Source organism: Microtus oregoni, unplaced genomic scaffold, assembly GCF_018167655.1.
Source record: "Microtus oregoni isolate MIOR12 unplaced genomic scaffold, Mior012 000003F_ref0000135, whole genome shotgun sequence".
Taxonomy (NCBI): domain Eukaryota; kingdom Metazoa; phylum Chordata; class Mammalia; order Rodentia; family Cricetidae; genus Microtus; species Microtus oregoni.
Genome location: NW_024543062.1, coordinates 15,660,911 through 15,680,928, shown reverse-complemented (window position 1 = coordinate 15,680,928; position 20,018 = coordinate 15,660,911). Strand labels below are relative to the sequence as shown.

The following is a 20,018-nucleotide window of genomic DNA, read 5'->3' as shown; positions in this document are numbered from 1 at the left end:
TCCTGCTGGAAAGACAGCTTAAGAACACAATCACACCCAACACAGCACAGCACAGCTGGGGGAGAGTGGAGACATCGGAGTCAGACCCTATGGCTCTCCCTCGTCAGACCCTGGGCCAGTTACTCAGCTTTTCTAAGCCTCAAGCTCATCATCAATCTCTCGAGTTTGTCTGCAAGTTTGCAAATATCACCTGGGTAAATCTCTCAGCGTGATTCCTGCCATCAATAATTGCTCAAAAAATAAGCTATTATGTCTATTGACCAGTGTATCCCTGTAGCTGTTTGAATTACTGGAAAAGACACGGAGCCTTTTACTGCCAGGCAAAGGTTCTTCTGGCAATATTTTATACTCTTAAGCACACTTAAAAATTTTTATTGACCCTCTGCAATGTCCAAAATGCTATGCTAAACACTGAAGGGAAGTCAAAGTTAGAAAAAAAATAGGTATTTGTTACCCTAAGGAAACTTAAATTTTCTAATAAGGGTTACAAAATAGATTTTGAATGTCATATCTACGGATTTGTGGAAGGTGGGAGAAATGTCCCAATCTCTTAAAATTATTAGCATTCAAATCCCTGGGTCCTAAGAATTTGATAACCTTGTTTGTAGATTAAAAACCAGGCTGGGAGTAAATGAAATCATAGACCACTGAGGGGCCATAAAAGCAACTGCATGTACGCTAGCAAAAGGGAAAGTATGCTCACACAGTACACAAAAGAGGACGGAAGCCTAAGGTGAGAGCAGGGGAGATGGAAGATGCTGCAAGAGAGGAAGCATAAAGAGAAAAGGAAGAGGAACCAAGGAACATGGAAGCAACCTGGTGTGCACCACTTGGCAATCTAGAAGAATGGGTGGGGAAAAGGCCCAATACGGCTGCTAGCAGTCACCAAAAACTGTGACGGCCAGAAGCATCCTTTTCAGAGTTCCCTGATTCTGGGCTTTCAGCCTCCAGAGTTTCTGCTGTCTGAATCCATAACGTTGGGAACCATTTGTTACAGCAGTCACAGGGAACTCATACTCACTTGTACTAAAATCCGGCCTTGTTTCCCTCAGTTTCTTGTTTCTGCTTGTGTTTGTTGTTTATTTGTTTGTTTGTTTATAACTCACTGTATAGTTGAGGGTGACCTTGAAAGCTTTAAAAAAATTATTATATATCTGTATGTATGTATATATGTATGTACACATGTGTGGGCATGAACGTGCCACAGTTTGTGTATAGAGGTCAGAGGACAACTTGTGGGAGTCAGCTCTCTCCTTCCACTGTGTGTATCCTGGCAATCAACTGGCAGCAAATGTCTTTACCTACAGAGCCATCTCACTGGCCCTGTGTGTGTTTGTGTGTGTGTTTGTGTGTGTGTTTGTTTGTGTGTTTGTTTGTTTGAACCACTTGAGCGCTTCACACAGCACATGAAAAAGAGATCACAAGGTTTCCCATCCAAGTGGATGCTTTTGAGAGGTGATGCTCATGACTTCCACCCAGTTCTTTCTATCCCGCTAGCCTTCCCACCTCCACGCAACAATAATGTGAGCCCCATCATTTGCTTCTGTCCCATCTATACTAGTTTTCTTTAGCCCATGATGCAAACTCTCATCTCTTTCTGCACAGGTCCCTCCCCGGGTTGTTCCCATAGTTGACAGTAACCATCAAAAGGAAGCTCCCAGGTAATCACTCTGGTCAGTGCTGGGTGCACTTGCTGGTAGAGACCCTACTCCCGTCCCTCCAAGCACACACCACAGTACTAATTCAGCTTCCTTTGGGTATGCTTTCTCACTGCCCCATATACCACAGGCTCTGAGAAGCCAGACCAAGTCTGTGGACAGTCTTTTTCTCGCTGCTAGATTCCCTGCATCCAGTATGGCATGAGCAGTACTACCGGAAGGAACAGCGTTATCGTCCTGAATTAGAATAGGGAGGGGATGAAGGAAACCACAAGGCAAAAAAGAGATTGCTAAATACATAGCCACCAAGGTTTACATCCGCCCTTAAGAACAAAGCAGCATGTGGCACTTTGAATGTGAGAGAAATAACTGCCATAAACTTCTTCAGCGTGGGGACTCTTGATGGCTCAGCCCTGTGTCCCCAGAACACACACAAATGTTTCCTACGCAGCTCTGCGAGGTCACTAAAACGTGGTCTTCAATGTTTGTTGGATGGATGAATGGGTAGAGGGGAGGATGGATGGATGGATGGATGGATAGAGAGACAGATTTACTGGACTGAATGGATAGTGGATGGGTGGATGAACTAGACTGGATAGACAGATGGACAAATGGATAGATGAACAGCAGAAGTCTGGACTGGATGAACAAGTGAACAGTTGGATAATAATAATCACTGTAAATTAGAAATATTAGAGTGATTCATGATCTCGTAATATCTTTAAATAAATAGTTTTGTCCTTTTTCTTGGCTTTTTAAGAGTGGAACTCATATAAACAGACCTTCCAACTCTTTTCCCCCCTTTGGCTTTTAGACACAAAGTTTCTCTGTTATTTTTGGACCCTATCCTGGAACTAGCTCTTGTAGACCAGGCTGGCCTTGAACTCACAGAGACTCGCCTGCCTCTACCTCCCAACTGCTGGGATTAGAGGTGTGCGCCACCACTGGCCAGCTCAGACATTCCAACTCTTAAAAACTTAGGCACATTTAAAAAAAAAAAAAAAAAAAAAAAAAAAAAAAAAAACTTAGGCACATAAGTTGGTTTTGTTTTAGAAACATGCTCTTACTATATAGCCCAGGCTTGCCTAGAACTTATGATTCTTCTGCCTTTGCCTCAGGAGATTACAGCCATACACCACACCTAACCACATGTAAGTATTTTTTTTAAATAAAATCATATTCCATTACATCATTCACTCAAATAAAAGAAAGCTTCCTGTATCCCCAGTCCCCAGCCTTCCTTACAGCATTGAACACAAGCAAGAAAGCCAGTCAGACACACACTCCCTTCCTATCTCTCCTCCTGAGTTTCCCATGCCCCCAAAGTGACCTCTTTTATGGGCCACTCACTATAAACTGAGGTTCTCTCCCTACAATCCAAGGCTGCAGGAGCTCAACATTCCCTTAGCCAAAGCGGCTCCCACTGCCCAGAGGCCTGGTCTAGACAGAAGGGAGGCTCTTAACATAGCCACAGACAACCAAGGGCAAGATTGCACGCCCCAGGACATGCCATGCACCCAGCTGGCAGCAGGCACGCGCACAACATCATGGCCGGTGCAAACACCACAACACTGCAGAGGGTCCTCTCTCAGCATCGTGGCTATGTCTGCTTCTCACAGCTTGTGGCTGAGAACAAAATGCAGAGTGACTTGTGCAAGAGAAGGTGGGGACAAGTGGCCCAAAGTGGCAGCTTTCCAGCCCTGCATTTAAAGCCCTCCTCGGTCTCTGGCTGTCTCCAGTCTGCCCACAGATTTTTTTTTTTCTTCTCAGCTAAGTGTCCTTATACCTGCCTCCTTCAGAAAGCTCAGAGCCATGGACTCATGCATCTGCAGGCAGCAACATCAAGTTTCTAACCGGGACTGCAGTGTGAACACAAGGCATGAGCTTCCTGATCATGTAAGGCCATGCTTCAGGGAAGTCTCGGGACACAAACCAAGGTCCATGGCAAATTATACGCTTTATATCAGGGCCCCCTAGGTCCCAAGGAGACAGAATCTCACAAGACAGAACATTTTATTTGTGTTTAAATTTCCAAAGAGCCATGTGAGGGTAGGTTTGCAGTATTTACTCATAAAAGTGGCATATATAAAGTTCAAGGTCACTAGGCTGATTAGCCAAGGTCATTAGCACATGAAAATATGTGTTCTATTGTATCCAAGGGTTCCTATGGGGAAAACGGTAAAAACAGTAACATAATGAAGTAGACATATAATATTTAATACTAACTCATGTTTCATTTGGTCCCAGACAAATGAGACATTTTAGAGTGTGTGTTTACTTGATCGAAATTCTCTCCAGTGTAGCCTGTACTTGACTTCAAGTAAGTTAGAACCTGCAGACATAAGTAGGGAAATGGCCCTGTGGATAAAGTGTCTGCCTTGCAAAGGTGAGGACCCGAGTTCTAATCCCCACCACTCATGTAAATGCTGGGTAAAGAGAGTAGCCAGAACCAGTGTGCTCTGGGGTCAGCGGGAGACTGTGCCTCAGCAAGTAAAATGGAGATCAAAGAAGCCACGTCTGATGTCAACGTCCAGCCTTTACATGCATGTGCACACATTAGCATCTACACACGCATGTACTCATATGTTAACATGCATACATACTTGCCATACACATAAAAATAAGTTCGTAGAAAGAACATACAGGTAATCACTCAAGTAGAGAGGGAAGTAGGAAAACACGGAACAATACTGTGCTGTCCTTGGGTTTCTGTTATGCTTGACCTCATGAAATCCTTTTTTACACAGCTTGGTACCATCCCACCAACCTCATTCTTTCCAGCTGAGGACCATGGCCAAGTTACGTCGCACGTGCCCAGCTGCGCTCACAGCTGCATAAAGGTTCCCCGCATTCTGACTGGCTTCTGCACTCTGAGGCAGGCTCCGTCTCCAGAGTCCACACACAGAAGCCGCCCGGCCTTACATGACATGGACATTGGTGACAAGCCGGGTTCTAGCCATTCAGAAAGGAGATGTCCCCCAACATACTGTATCTTGTTTAAGGACAAGTTCAAAAGTACCCCGGGAAAGGCAGCTCCCTTCAGCACAGCTGCTCATAGTGAAGAAATCAGTAAGGGAGGCGGTGACCATGGAGTCCAAAGCTACGCTGTTCCTTGCTTAATAAAACCTTGTTATTACAGAAAAAAAAAAAAACCAGAGACGTCTATGCTTATCAAACCAAGTGTCAAGGATACAACATGCCTCCCAGCCATGCCAGAGTGGCATCGGAGTCCTGGAGGCAGGTTTTTAACCTGGTGTCTGCCTATTTCACCAACCTCTTTGATTACCAGCTTATTCCACATCCCCAAAGATGTGGCTTCCGGGGTGGGGGTGGTACCCACTCCTCATTAGCAGACTGGAGCCCCTTTCAACAGCACTTGAAAAGACAGTGGAGTAGATAAAGCAAATCCCCTCCCCGCCAAATCATTCCCACGCAAAAGCCCAGCGAGTGATCTGCCTAACTCTACAAGATCCAAAGCAATTAGATTCCCAGGTACCAGAAAAGCCAGAAACCAAAATCAACATATCATTAAGAGATTGTGCTTGTCAACTGGCTAGGAAGTTTCAAAGAGAGACATAGCCTGAAATATATTCGCAGAAAAATATGTTTACAGGGTTTTTCCAGCACACTGGAGACTGCAAAGAATCTTGACTTTTGCAGCAGAAAAAGAGGTGGAGGGGAGGAAACTACCTACAAATAGAAACCACTGATCAGCCCATCTTCAGTGCCCTGCTGATATCGACTGCTCTGTACGGCATCTCTGTCCCAAGCTTCCAAATGACCTGTGCCAGTCCAGGAGTTGAGGGAGATGGCAACAGAGCAGGTAAATGGGGGTAGGAGGGGCTTCCTGCCTCTACTCACAACCTGCGGAGATACTGTCCCCACCACAGCAACTGCAGGAGGCAGACCTGGGAGACCGGGGACTGAAAGGAACTCTGGCCAACTTGGCGTTCTTAGCAGACCCATGGTACACTAGCTGGCATTTCCATACAGCAGAGCTGTTCAGGTTTATTTTCAAAAGGGTTAAGACCAGTTGCATAGTTCACTCCAAATTCTAGGAAGCTTCCAGGTCCAGGACAGCATAGGCACACTCCTTGCTCAGGCACACTCTCCTAGGGCATCCTACCAAGACTTCCAGGGAAATCACCTGCTGCCAGAGGCCTGCCCCAGACCTTGGCTCCGCAAGCCTCCTGCACATGCACGCACACACGTACACACACACACACACACACACACACACACGCCCACACCTCTCCCTGGCCGCCCACATTCACACACACACACATATACTCCCAGCAAAGTTAAGTCTTAGGGCCCAGGTAGCCCTAGAGTCCTCACCTTTGGAGAAAAGGGCGGCCAGGCTGATGAGCACAGGAGACCAGAGGTGCCACAGCGTCCCCATCTCAGACGGGCACATCCTGGAGACTCGGAGAGCGGCTGAAGGAGGGATGTCGCCAGGTTCCCAGAGAATAGAAGCTGAGCTAGATGGCCAAGACGCATCTGGCTAGAGACCCGAGAGGCAGATTCGCCCTGAACCGGGTCCCCACAGGTCCATTGCCGGGCCTCTTGGGCTCCGAGGTCCCGCAGCGCAGGCCGAGCTCACCTCAGTGCTTCGACCCCGCTGAAAACTGGCTAGTGAAATGAATTTCACTCCATGAAGGGGGTCTCCAGTACCGCTTCCCCAAGCGCGGAGAGCGCTCCTGGGACTCCGGCTGGGCTGCCGGGGTGGGCTATCGCGCCCGGGAGGCAGCGGGGCTGAGAGGCTTCGGGGCCCGGGGCGCGGGCAGAGGCGGCGCGGGGGTCCCCGGGTGGGTGACCAGGCGCGCTTGGGGACCCGGGGCGCGCAGCCTCGCCGCCCCCATCCCGCGCCACAGGGCTCCCGCGCGCGCGTTCCGTCGCCCAAAGTTTGCGGGGCGCTGCGGCTCCACCCCAGCCCGGCCCGGCTCCCCCGCGCGCCCGGCGCACGGCCGGCTCCGGAGACGCGCGGCGCCCCGGGCGGAGGGCGAGCGGCGCGCGGACGAGGAGGCGCGGGCCCGGGGCGGCTGCATCCGAGCGCACCCAGCGCAGCGTGCCCAGGCGGGCTGAGGCTGTTGCTTCCTAATTTCTCTCTCTCTCTCCCTCTCTCTCTCTTTCTAAGCCCCACCCTTCTGGAGTGACAGCTGTGAGCCCCAATCCGCAAAGTAGGTCCCACCTTCCTGGTTGCGGGGCGCCCAGCCTCGGTGTCGCCCTCTCTGAGTGCGCGAATGGGAGGGGAATGTTCAGAGGAGAAAATGAACACCCCGCCCATCCCCGGAAGCCTGTGTGGGGACCAGGGTGGATGTCCACGCTCACAACAGGTGTCGAAAGGCCATAAGACTCGGGGTGCAAGCGGTCCTCAGGCAAAGACAGCTCAGGACCCTAACATAAGCCGAAGTGTCCCCAGTAATCTTTTGAATGTGACCCTGGGATCCCAAAATGTTTCCCAAATTCCTGTCCCGGAAAGATTTCTATCTTGGCTCCCCGCTGGCCTTTGGGCATCAGGGAATTAATCGTTAGGATAAAACATTGTACTAAGAAAGTGACAGGCACGGCTCTCCACTCTTCACTCCTGCTTTCCCATGTCTCTAAGGCAAACTCAAGCCAAGATACCTAGTTCCCATGCTAGGGTTCTGAACTCAAGCCCTCCTCTGCTCCCGCTGAGCCTGGGAAGCAAGTCGATTCTATGGGGATTCGGGGAGGAAGCCCAGCCTCATTCCAACAGGTGAACTAACTCACTTCTGCATTAATTCTCTTGTTGCTGTGTCAAAAGCAACTCATGGGAAAAAGGGCCTGTTTGGACTCCAGTTTGAGAATACAACCTGTTTTCTCAATACAACCTGTATTTCTCAAACACAGGCAGGGAAGGCACAGGAACTGGTTAGTTTTTGGTCCGGTTCACACACACACACACACACACACACACACACACACACACACAAAGCTTCCATGGGAATGCTCCATAGGCAAGCCTGTAGGCTTTTTCTTCATTCATGGTTGATTTGGGGGGCACACTGAGGGCAGTGGTAGCCGGGGGCAGGTGGTCCTGGGTTGTATAAGAAAGGTAAAACTGTAAAAGCCACGGAGAGCAAGTCAGTAAGCAGCACCCCGCCATGGCTTCTGGGTCAGATCCTGCCTCCCAGCTCTAGCCCTGACTTCCCTCCATGGTGATTTAAACTGTAAAATGAAGCAAGCCCTTTCCTCCCCAGGTTGCCTTTAATCTTTGTTTTATCACAACAACAGAATCCAGACTAGGACAGCGGGACAGCAGGGGCACGAGGTAGCTGGCCACATGGCATCTGTAGTCAGGAAACAGAGAGAGATGGAGCCTGGTGCCTGGCTTGAGTTCTTTGCACTCAGTCCAAGGCCTCAACCCATCCCTGGCGAGACCCACATTCAGTTAAAACTTGGTGGGAACACCCAGAGGTGTGTCTTGCTGTGGGATAATGCTCTGTGCACTGTAAAGATTTGTCACTTATATGAGTTTAATAAAACTCTGATTGGTCAGTAGCCAGACAGGAAGCATAGGTGGGACAACCAGACAAGGAGAATTCTGGGAAGAGGAAAGGCAGAGACACAGTCGTCATCCAAAATCAGAGGAAACAAAGTGAGAAGGCCTTACTGAGAAAAGGTACCAAGCCTCATGCTTGATAAGAATTATGAGTTAATTTAGGTTGTAAGAGGTCGTTAGTAATAAGCCTGAACTAGGGGTCAAATGGTTTTTAATTAATATAAGCCTCTACGTGTTTATTTGGGACTGAATGGCTAGGGCACCCGGTGGGACAGAAACTTCCATCTACAGTGTCTCCATGGTGACTCTAAACCTATGACAAGATTAACAACCACAGGACTCAGAGGATCTGGCTGAGGGGGCAATCCATGTCTAGGAGCTTCAAAAAGAAAATAACCACTGGTTTTAAGTGGTTTCAGTTTCTTGACTTTTAAGGGCAATCAGAGGGGCCCAGGTTGTTCTCCGGATGTCTGAGAGACTTGGAATGCTGGCTTTACCTTTGTTCTGTGTGTCTTTCTTAATTATTGTCTTCCTGGTGTTCTTCTGTTTAGTTCTTAAGTCAGTCTCTCTCTCTCTCTCTCTCTCTCTCTCTCTCTCTCTGTGTGTGTGTGTGTGTGTGTTTGGGTGTGTGTTTTCTAAACTTTTATAGAATTGATGATGGGAAGAACCTGTGCGTCTACCCATCCCAAGCCTCTAGCATGTGAGCCATCCCCAGCCTCAGCTGGAAAGCTGGTTGAAATGACCACTGTGCCCATCCCCGAAACTGATGTGGCAGAGGCTGGTGGCACTCCAGGCTACCTTACTGACAAATTCCAGGCCACAATGAGGCCATGGTGATAGAATGTATACTGAGAGCCATCAGTATGTATCACTTCTTTCTTTCCCTGACTGATGAGGGAAACTGAGGCTTCATCCCTGACACATATTTCTCTGAGCGTCCCCTCGTGTCTAGCCAAGCTTCCCCCATATTCCTCAGTGGCAGACTCATTTGTGTATATCCAAGTATATATTTTTTTAATGATTTACTTGTTTTTTATTTATTTATGTGAGTGCTGTCCCAACATAAATATACCGTGTGTGTAGAGACCAGGAGAGGCCAAATCCCTTGGAACTAGAGTTACAGGCAGTGGTCAGCCACCATGTGAGTGCTCGGAATCAAATTCAGGTCCTCTGCAAGAGCAGCCAATGCTCTTAACCACTGAGTCATCTCTCCAGACCCCCAAGTCTATTTTTCTTGTTGTTTTGGATTTTTGAGACAGGTTTTCTCTGTGTAGTCCTGGCTGTCCTGAAACTTGCTCTGTAGATCAGGCTGGCCTGGAACTCAGATTTACAGCCCACCCCCTCTGCCAAGTGCTGGAATTAAAGGCCTATGTCACCACTGCCTGGCCCCACGTCTATTTTTAAGAGAATCCTTGAGTTCATTTCCTAGAAGTTAATGGTTTCTATATTTTTATTCAAAAAATGGCTTTACTTTTTTTTCTCTAAATCATTTTTTCCCTGAATTGTGAGCAGCAGGAGACTCTTTTAGGTATATGACCACACAGGCTTCTCTCTCTATGTCCTTAGGATAAAAGCTTCTAACCGCTACCTAAAATGTCTTCATCATGCACAGTTATCTGGACAAATCTTTTCTCTATTCAAACTGCGCAAACATCGTGAGTGGCTAAAATAAGAGGTAAGAACGACTCCCCCTCCACCTCTCTTCAGGAAGCTGTTGGAAAGTGTGTGCCCACTCCTCTGTAGACAATTAGCGCAGCTAATGGTGGGAGGGCCGTTTCTTAGGAAGACCTACAGGCATTTGTGGCAGCCTTCCAGGTCCTCGGCTGCAGCCCGGTGCCGGGGGGACCCCTTCCTCTCAGATCTACCTGCCCTGTCACTCTCAAGTCAACTGCCACCACCGTGCTTTCCTCCTGGAATGTGTTTCCTCTGCAAATCTATAAATCAAATCCTACCGACGACTGAATAGCACCGCTCGTGCTGAGTGTGTGAAGCCTCACACCACAGCAGCCCTGCCGTTTTACAGAAAGGCGACATTCTCGGGGCAGTTTAAAGAAATATCAGCCATGTCCCAGAGCTAATAAAGTTAGCAAGGATGCTGGGTTCCCACGCCCCCTGGTGAACGTCCACTGTTAAACATACCTGTGCCATTTTGAGCATGAAAACACTTCAGACACTAGAGACCACGATGCATAAGGCTGAATCCCACTCCCACCATCCTCCCCCTCCCCCAGCACGACACAAGGAGAAACCCGGGTAAGGACCACTGTGAAGCTTCCTTTGAGCAATACCAGTGTGTTCATTTCAAAACAGCATAGCTCAGTGATAAATATTGGGCTTGCCTACCATGCATGAGGGTTCAGTCCGCTGCTCTGGGGGCGGGCGATGAAATAAAATGCAGAGGGTTTGGCTTGGCATGCAAAGAGCAGGGTCTAACTGGAATTTGCTCACAGTTTATATGCTACTAATATTTTTGCTTCTGCATACACCCCTTCCGTCAGTTTCAGAAGTATGAGCGATTTTAGATTGTGACTGGCATGAGGAGCCCTGGAAAGGGCAGCCACACACCTCTGAACTTCCCTCTTCATCACAACCTCTCAAACTTCATGACGTAGTGATGAAATCAGCCGGGGACAGATCAGCCCAGGACCTCTATCAAGAGCAGAGACAGCAGCCAATGGGCACACGCCTCCAGAGAGAGTGCCTATGTAGGTGGGGATGGTCCTGCCCATCTGTCACTCAGTCCTTCCTATCACTCAGCTGACTGGACTCTGTAGCTGATTGACTGGCTATGTAGCCACCTGTAGCTCTCCACTCTGAACCTGCTACGGAAACTGTTGAAGAAGCCAGGAGCTGTGGCCATTGCAGGCTGGTGGTGCCCCCTTCAGCCTGCAGCCCAGCACAGATAGTGAGGGAAGCAAAACTTTCTGCAATCTACAAGGGGTTTGGCAGGAAACCAATTATCGTGTGGAGGCCTCGTAATCCTCCATTATTCCCAGTGACCATGCTCCAACCTACACTGTTTTGGGCTCTCCTTCCCCTACTCACATCACCCAGGGCTCCAGGGTGGTTGAGATTTTTCACACGGCCCCTAAGTGAGTGTAGCTCCGGCCTCCATTCCCCCGCAGGTACTGACTGCTAGATCAGAGCAGGAAGCTGGATCCCACATAGTCTCACTGAGCTCGGATGCATGACTGCCTGTGTAAATGCTGTTTCCTGCCACAGAAGGCCTGACTGACAAGCCTGCCACAGAAGGCCTGACTGACAAGCCTGCCACAGAAGGCCTGACTGACAAGCCTGCCACAGAAGGCCTGACTGACAAGCCTGCCACAGAAGGCCTGACTGACAAGCCTGCCACAGAAGGCCTGACTGACAAGCCTGCCACTGAAGGCCTGACTGACAAGCCTGCCACAGAAGGCCTGACTGACAAGCCTGCCACAGAAGGCCTGACTGACAAGCCTGCCACTGAAGGCCTGATTCTCTTCTCTCGGGTAGTTGACACAGCCTGACTGCTGTCCACAATCCACTGGAGTTTTCCATTTATCCTGTCTGTGTCCCCTGAAACTGGCTGCCTCTACCTGCTAGAGAGTCATGATCCACTAGGGCCCTCCTAAGGTGACACGTGGCCAGGCCCAACGCCTATAGCTGGGAGGTCGTCTGTGGCTTTCACGAGGAGCTCAGGACACCTCAGGGTGACCCTCCAACCTTGATGCTCTTTCCACAGTTTCCAGCTGAATTCAGGGAGAGCACCCCAGCTTTTTTATTTTATAATAAAGTCTGTGTTTGCGTGGCACATATGTCCATCTATATGAGATGAATCCAGCTTGATCCCAATTGGCAGCAACCAAGAGATGGCTCCCTGGATGGCCAGAGATGAGATGGAATGTTCGGTCTGGAAGGCTTGGGGGTAGCTATGCACTGCACACACAAAGATAACCAGAGGGTCGGTGACATCCTATCAGAGGTGCCGCGACTGCAGACTTCACTGGCCCTAGCAGGGGAGCCCTAATTTGTTTTAGCCTCAGATTCTTGCATTCTTGTTTACTCTTTCTGGTTTTTGCTCGCTCTCCTTTCTGACATAAGACCGTCCAGTTCTCTTCAGACAGCCACCAGTAAGTAAGTGGTATGCTTCCCCGAGGGCCCCACACTGGTTACTGCTGCTTTCAGGGACCAGGGAAAATGGAAAGGGGAGCTGACAGGCTCAGAGGTCCAGCTGACACTGGAAAGTGTGTCTGCTAGAGTGTCATTTCGATGTCAGGAGCCAACAAGCCCGTTTGGACCATTTAACTCCTCCATGAGGCTGGAACAGATACTTTGCAAGCTGAGGGCTGGAGCTGGGCCACCTTCTGTGAAGCTCTCTGTCAGCACGGAGAAGCTAGGAGGTCAGCTAAAGCCCTGCTTTCCCAGAATAAGACAGTAGCTGCCACTCATCCAGCCAATGGGTCACAAGCGCAGGCAAGCACCGACACCGAGGAGGCCTGAGCCACGCTCTCATAATGAGTCCAACATTTGACGTGAGTTGGAAGGATCAATTCGTTTCCCTGATTAAGCATCCAAATGGCTTGTGTCTTTTGTCCATTCAAAAATCAAATCTTCTAATGGGCCTGAACGGCTGTGTGCTTTGGGGGGGGGGGGGGATCTAAAGGCTCAGCATGCCTACAACCTTTCCGCAATGCAAAATGCCCACCTCATTCCCATGGCCACATCAAAAACCATTTATGAAATGGATAAGCAGAGAGTTAATCCCACCTCCGGGGAAGGCTTATGGGCCACAAAGGGGGGAGTTCCAGCCACTAATTGGAAGTTTCTGAAATCAAAAGCACTGTAAACATGCTATGTTGTGGTCACGGTTGTTCACCAGTGTGTTACTCTGAGGTGTTTTCTATGGCCCAATTGGAGGGACTGAGACAGCTTCTGGGAAATCAACATATTGAAGTGATAAGGTTTGGGGTAGTTCTCACTTAGAGGACCCCGTATGTTTCTTAGCACAAGCCACCCATCACAAGTTAATACAGGGGCTCTGCAGCGTCCTTGTGGAACTGACTCCCTGGACACCTCTGTGTGAGATTTGGAGATGGAATGGTAAGGGACACACCTGGCTGGCCCCTTATTCGGCACCGGCCTGTCACTCAAAGTCAGGATGGCCCCACCTACAAAAGACACATGCAGACCTTCAGGGGGACTCTAGCCAGTTCACACCAGCTTTGCAGTTGATCACAAGGTCTGTGCTTGCTTGGCACTGAAGGCGATCAATATGGGATGCATCCAATGCGATTCCACACAGCTTGTAAACTCCAATCTGACTTGTCTGTCACACGAGCGACGTCGGTCTCAGCAAAAAGTGACTAGGGAGTAATGACTCACTCACGAATGGGTCCTCTGGGTCTGAAAATAAAACAGATGCAGTGACCAAGTGCTTCTGCCACCGATGTGTGACTTCTCTTAGGGGGACAAGGACAAGAATCCACCCACCCCAGATAAGGTGGCAATGACAGACCACAGAAATGATTCCATCCAAGACTGGCTTGCTTGGTGATCGGAGTATTAAGTGGGATTTCTTTCAGAAGCATGCTTGACTCAGGGGATTGCATCGCTGCAGAGCAAACGCAGCAAGCCCCAGATCAGAATTGTGAGAGCTTCCCACAGACCCTGTAGCCCAGAGAGTCTGCATCCCCTCCCCCACCTCCAGCAGTTGTTCATTGCCCTCTGGAAGGACACCTCCTAGGTCTCATAATGTTCTTGTGACTTGTGTGAGCTTCCTACTTCCTTCCAGGAGAGATCGCTTCAATCCGGAGGCAATAACTAACTACACTACAGTTGCTTGCGAGTGAGGAAGTATAAAAGATAATTTAAATATTTCCCCACATTTAAAAAAAAAAGGCAACATGAGGTCTATCTATGTCATTATCGTTATTATTATTTTAATGGATACAGAGGTTGTGAAGGGCCAGGGAGGGGTGACTGTGTCAAGTGTTTCATCCTGCACAGCTGGAGAGCACAGCTGTGCTTCACTGTGGGTCCAGGGCACACAGATGGCTTGGGTAGAGGCACCAGGTGCAGCCCTGGGTAAATCGGTGGGCCTGCAGTGGCCCCTAGTGGTAGCATGTGGCACTTCGGGCGCCTGCTTTCCCTCCCGGGGAACAAATGGACCAGCATCTGTCATAATAATCCCATGCTCTGTAACACTTTCGTTAGTCAAGTCGTATATTTCTTAAAAGCTGAAAGGGTTTCTCACCACCTCCCCTGAAGGTAACCAAGGCAATGAATATGGGAACCCTGTGTCTGGGCCCATGGAGGGACAGAAGGGTCTTTGCCACTAAAAATAATCAGCGGCCCTGCTCATGGGTGTTTGCCCCAAGGACCTTAGCTAAGTCATGGATGCTTGCACATCAGCCTTCTGTGCTGCACCACTCCCAAGGGCTACACCGTAGAAGCAGTGTAGCTGTCCGCAGACAGAACAACAGATACAGAACATGTTTATATGTACAACGGAATTTTATTTGGCCATAAAGAAGATTGAAATCATACCATTTACGGGAAATGGAAACAACTAGAGATAATCAAACTGAGAGAACCAGCCAGCCTTAGACAAATAGTGCACATTTGCTCTCTATTGTGGCTCCTGGATTTCATATATAGTCGCAGAAACCCATGTGTGTATAACTTGAATGAAGGTAAAAGCAAAATTGTCAGGAAATAAAAAGGCTAGACAGAAGAATTGGTTGGGATTAGGGAGGGGTATGTGGGAGAGGGTTCGAAATGAATTCAAAATACAGAAAATACCCATAACGATTTTTTAACGATAAAAATATCATAGAAGTGATTTGAATTATTTCTTTCAAGTTTGAACAACCCTGGGTTGAAATTTAGCTATTCTTTGAAGTCTGCCAAGCAACTAATGACTTCCAAAGGGCGTGGGGCCAGCGCTACTCTTTATTCCATAGGTTACTCGAGTGAAAAAAGAGCTGGACCGGTGAGCAACCTGTTTACCGAAACCTCAAACCTTGGGAGGGACCGGAGGCTCCTTGGGCTCTGTCTTTTACAAATATATTAATTCTATTGGTGAGGGCCTCTCCCCAAGATCTCACCACCTTCCGAAGGCCTCTCTTAAAAGCATGAAAGGGGTGGGGGCTGAAACCTCTGGCAGAAGAAAAAGACTCAAGCTAGGGAAAGTGGGAAGTGCTGCAGACTGCCCTGGATTGGTGTGCGCTTCAGATGAGAGATCTGTCTAGCAGGGATTAGATAACCAATCAGAATAGAGAATCCTGGAGCTTCGGAAGTCCCTGAAAGGCAGGATGATGGGAGGCCTAGACTTCCTTCTTGCCACCTTTGCAAGCACAGCCTTACTGGGACTTCCTACAAAGTTGGCTCTTTCTGTTCATCCTTTCCAGTTTGATCTGTAAGCTACTACTTGAGTCTGACTGTTATCTGACTATGTGTTTTAAATAAAGCAGAATCCAAGCTGTTTTTTTTCTTTTCTTTTGAATGTGGCATTCCTGGAGGGAAAACTGCTTTGGAAATAATTTTGGAAAGTTCCATTATGAGAAATCTGGGCTTTGAGTATACACACGTAGCAAATATTTTCAATATTTTCAAACTCTTTCCGAAATCGGCCTTCAGAAGTTCCCAGTTTGGCTGGAGTTTCTGGGTCAGCAAAGCTAGCACTAATTGCACACACATACACATGCCCCCACCGAGATGCAGGCTGACTACAAGCGAGGAAAAGAGAAAAGGGCTGTGCATTCAGCATTTACAAAGTGTATTTTTTTCTATTTTTTTTTCTTTTCTTTCCTTTGTTCTTCTGTGAGTCTCCAGTGCTCTTATGATGCCGGTGTTCTTCACAGAGGGCAGACAGGTTTAGATGGAGAGCCACTGTGGTACCTATGTTACCTCAGAGTGATGTGTGTCACCTCTGTCTCTACACACACCTCACTCTGAGAAATCTACAGTGAGTTGAGTCCTCATAGCAGGAGAAAAATTACTCATTGTCTCTCCTCATAGTTGGGCTACTGCATCCACATTGGTTAGGGTAGTTTGGGGGAATATAAATCACAGGGTGGAGCTGAAGAGAAAGAGAGAGAGAGAGATCAGTTGGTAAAGCAATTACCTTAAAAACACAAGGACTAGAATCTACACAAACAAACAACAAGTTGGGTGTGATAGCACACACTTGTAATCCCAGTACTCGTAAAGGGAGATGGGTAGGTTCTTAGGAGGTCATTAGTCAGCCAGGCTGGCCTATCTCCTGTGTTCTAGGCCAGCAACAGATTCTGTCTCAACAACCATGGAGATGGTGCCTGAGGAATGATAACTGAGGCTACTCGCTCATCTCTCTACAGATGTGGACCCCTGCACACACGAACACACACACACCCCTAAAGAAAATATAAATCGGACTTGATATCCCTCATCTCTAAAGCCTGCCAGGCTGCTCAGCCCTCTCCAGAAGAAGCTGGAGTTCTTGACATTGCTCTACAAGGCTGTGTGACCAGCATCCACATCCCTGCCCACGGTACTGCTTCCAACACGGTCTTGTTTGCAGCGTGTGGCCTTTGCATAGATAGTCCCCTCTGTGAGGAACACGGCTCCATCAGATACCTCTGTGGTTCATTCATTTCCTCCTCAAGGTCTTGGCTGAACTTGCTGAAAGAATGATGCGCCCAAGCCTGAGGATCAGTTCATCAAACATCTTGGTTCTCTGAGGGGAAACTGAGGCAGGGAGTGTGTGTGTGTGTGTGTGTGTGTGTGTGTGTGTGTGTGTGTGTTACTTTCGAATATCTGCGACCAAATTATGGGATGGAAAATTTCCAGGTTGAAATGATTTATTTTGGTTCCTGGATTCCGAGAGTTCGGTTCACAGCCCTCAGCTTCTTTGTTTCTGGACCCACGGTGAAGCAGAAAGGCATGGGAGATGGCATGGGGATGCCCCTAATGTCAGAGACAGAAGGCAGAGAGGAGAGGAATTAGGAAGGGATGATAACAAGACACATATCCTGTCACTCAGGTTGGTCTGAAACTCACTATGTATAGCCTAACCTGGCCTTAAACCAACAGGCAATCCTGCCTCAGCCACCCTGGCACCAGGATTAAGTCCTGAGCTCCCAGGCCCGGCTTACTAAGCCAGTTGCTAGATGGGATGGGCGGTGTATGTTTCCTGGTCCTCAACCTCAGCTACTCCGGTCCTGAGTTCCCCTGACTGACATAAAGACAGAACCCACAGATGCACACTTGCAGGAGGACAGAGAGCAGGCGGTGAGGGTGCACCCACAGGGGGAGCCAAGATCTCTGTGATTAGGAGTCACTGGATCCCAGGACAGTCACCCTGTCCCCATCACAGCCAGGTGAATCTCAGCAACTTCCTGCCACACTGAGGTTGTGTAAACACCCCAGCAACACCGTTTTAAAACGGCACATCTGACACTCAACTTGAACCTGGAGGCGCAACGAACAACTCAAGTACAAATGCTGAAAATGTGCAACGGAGAGGCTCACAGCCCAGTCAGCATTTCCCAGATGCACAAGGAAGTGAGGACTCAGCAACCAGTCCACACCTGCCGCCCCTCGTCAAGGAGAAGATGCAAAAACCAAAGGTGTCTGTTCCTTCTCCAAACCTTAGCATCTTTTTATGCAGAAAGAGAGGAGAGAGAGACTTTAATAGCAGTAAAAACAACAACAAAAATTAAGGTTCTTATTTCCAACTTCAGGATGAGTTCACAAATGGGTCGGTCCTGATGCTCTGATTTCCTGCATGAGCACCATGTTTTCATGGTGTTCACTTCCCAGCCATTCCCTACAGAGACAATCCGACACGGTGCTGTGAAAACCCATGCTAGCTTTGACCTCACACAAGCCCAGTAAGCTCTATCCAGAGTCAGACAGGGACCCAGAAGAGGCAAAAACAGAGTTTTGGGAAATGCATTTCCATTCTGGGAGAAAACCCCACACTAACCACTGCTTCCCCCTCCCTCCGGCTGTTTGCTCCATGCTGAGAACCATTCAGAGCCCGTTCACCAGCACCTTTGGCTTGTAATCTAACAGCTCGATGATCTGAGAGCTGATGGGCTTCCTATACCTCGGAGGTCTAGGAGCAGAGGCTCTGGGAGTTTCAGAAACTTGGCCACAGTTGCACAACTTTTAATTCAACCAGCATGAGGCTTCTAAGTCCCTTGCCTGTACTGCTTCCACATTGAGCTGGGACACAATCAGCTTTGGGATGTCTCGAAGCAAGGCAGAATGTGAGCAGTCCCCAATGGGGCTTTTGTATTGGGATTTAGATGGGAAGGGGTAGATTCAGGGCTCTGAATTCATCCCCAGACCCATCCCTTGGTGGCATCGAGATACGAGAGCATCATGTGGAACTGGCGAGAAGCACAGGGTGGGATTTAGCTGCAGCAAGCAGGTCATGGGGGCAATCTCAAAACAGACAAAAACAAGAATAAACCCAGAGCCAATGGGGTGGCTCAGAGGGTTAAGATACTTCCTGGCCTAGCCTAAGAACCTAAGTTCAAACTCCAGGACCCACATCCTGGTGGAAGGTGAGAACAGACTCCCATAGGTTGTCCTCTGGTCAACACATGCACTCTATGGGTTTCCTACAACTAAACACATTTTTAAGCAATTTTTAAAATGTTAGCACAAGAATGAATGAATGAATGAATAGTAAACAAATGGTTTTGACCACTGCTGCCGATCCCCCTCATGCTCCCAATAACTGTCTTTACACAAACTAGCTGGGGGCAGGATGCCTTCCAGTGATAGGCAAGGGAACCCCCCAACCACATTCTTCTCAATGTTACCATCATACCCCACCCCAGAGGGCTTCTGCCACTGTTCATGTATCTACATGGATGTATATTCGCTGGTGGCCACGTGACCCGAGATGACATCTAAGGCTCTGACAGTGGAGTCCACCTTGCTTGCTGGACCATGAACCCAGAGATTTCATGTGCTTATGGCCTCAAAGACAGATAGGCCATGAAAAGGCCACTTTTGAGTGTCCCAAGAAGTATTCCTAGTTGCAGGACCCTCACCCAAGACTCAGAAACCAAGACACAAACTCTCTAGAGACAAGAGAAGGCTGCTGCTGCACAGCACCCCTAGAGCAAACCAAGGTCTATGCAGGTCATTCTAAAGCAGTGGTTCTCAACATGTGGGTCATAACCTCTTTGGGGATAGAATCATCTTTTCATGGGGGTCGCCGAAGACCCTCAGAAACACAAATATTTGCATTAAGATTCATAACAGTAGCAAAATTACAGTTATGAATTAGCAATGAAAATAATTTCATGGTCAGATGTCACAACATGAGGAAATATATCAAAGGGTCACTGAGGAAAACTGAGAAACAATGAAAGCAAGCCAAGTCAAGTAGGGCCCCCTAGAATATGCAACAGCTCATACAGGGCTAATAATGCAGGTCTCTGATCACCCAGGGCTCTAGGTTTTTTCTCCTGTCTGCCACACACTGACCACACCATTCACACACTACACACGCAGCCTTGATGCCCCCTCCGACTGGAAGGAACCCCAGCTCCTGATGATAGAATACAACTTCATAGGAAGGGGGTAGTGAGTTAGAAGCAATTGCTACTCAGCCCTGATTACTTCTGCCCCACCAAACTCAAAGCCCCCCAGTTCATGTTAGGTGAATACACAAATATCTCTGAGCCAGGATGGTGCCCCAAATTTCTATCCCTATTAGGGCAACTATGATCACAGTCAAGTTATCAAACTATCAACACAATACACAGCTCTTTCTCTAAAACACTGAGTTTATTTTTGTACCAAATATGAGTGACCAGGGCCCAGGAACATGGCTTCAGGTTGTTCCAAGAATC

General features: G+C 48.5%; 1 protein-coding gene across 1 annotated transcript in view; it reads right to left on the bottom strand.

Annotated features, from left to right (window-relative positions):
• The window catches only part of Tmem132d (transmembrane protein 132D), a 624,928-nt gene extending 618,829 nt beyond the window's left edge, over window positions 1-6,099 (bottom strand). Inside the window, exon 1 of the mRNA XM_041648864.1 lies at window positions 5,997-6,099. Within this exon, the coding sequence (XP_041504798.1) occupies window positions 5,997-6,075 (79 nt within the window). The 5' untranslated portion in view covers window positions 6,076-6,099. The remainder of the gene's footprint in view (window positions 1-5,996) is intronic.
• Between the last annotated feature and the right edge of the window lie 13,919 nt (window positions 6,100-20,018).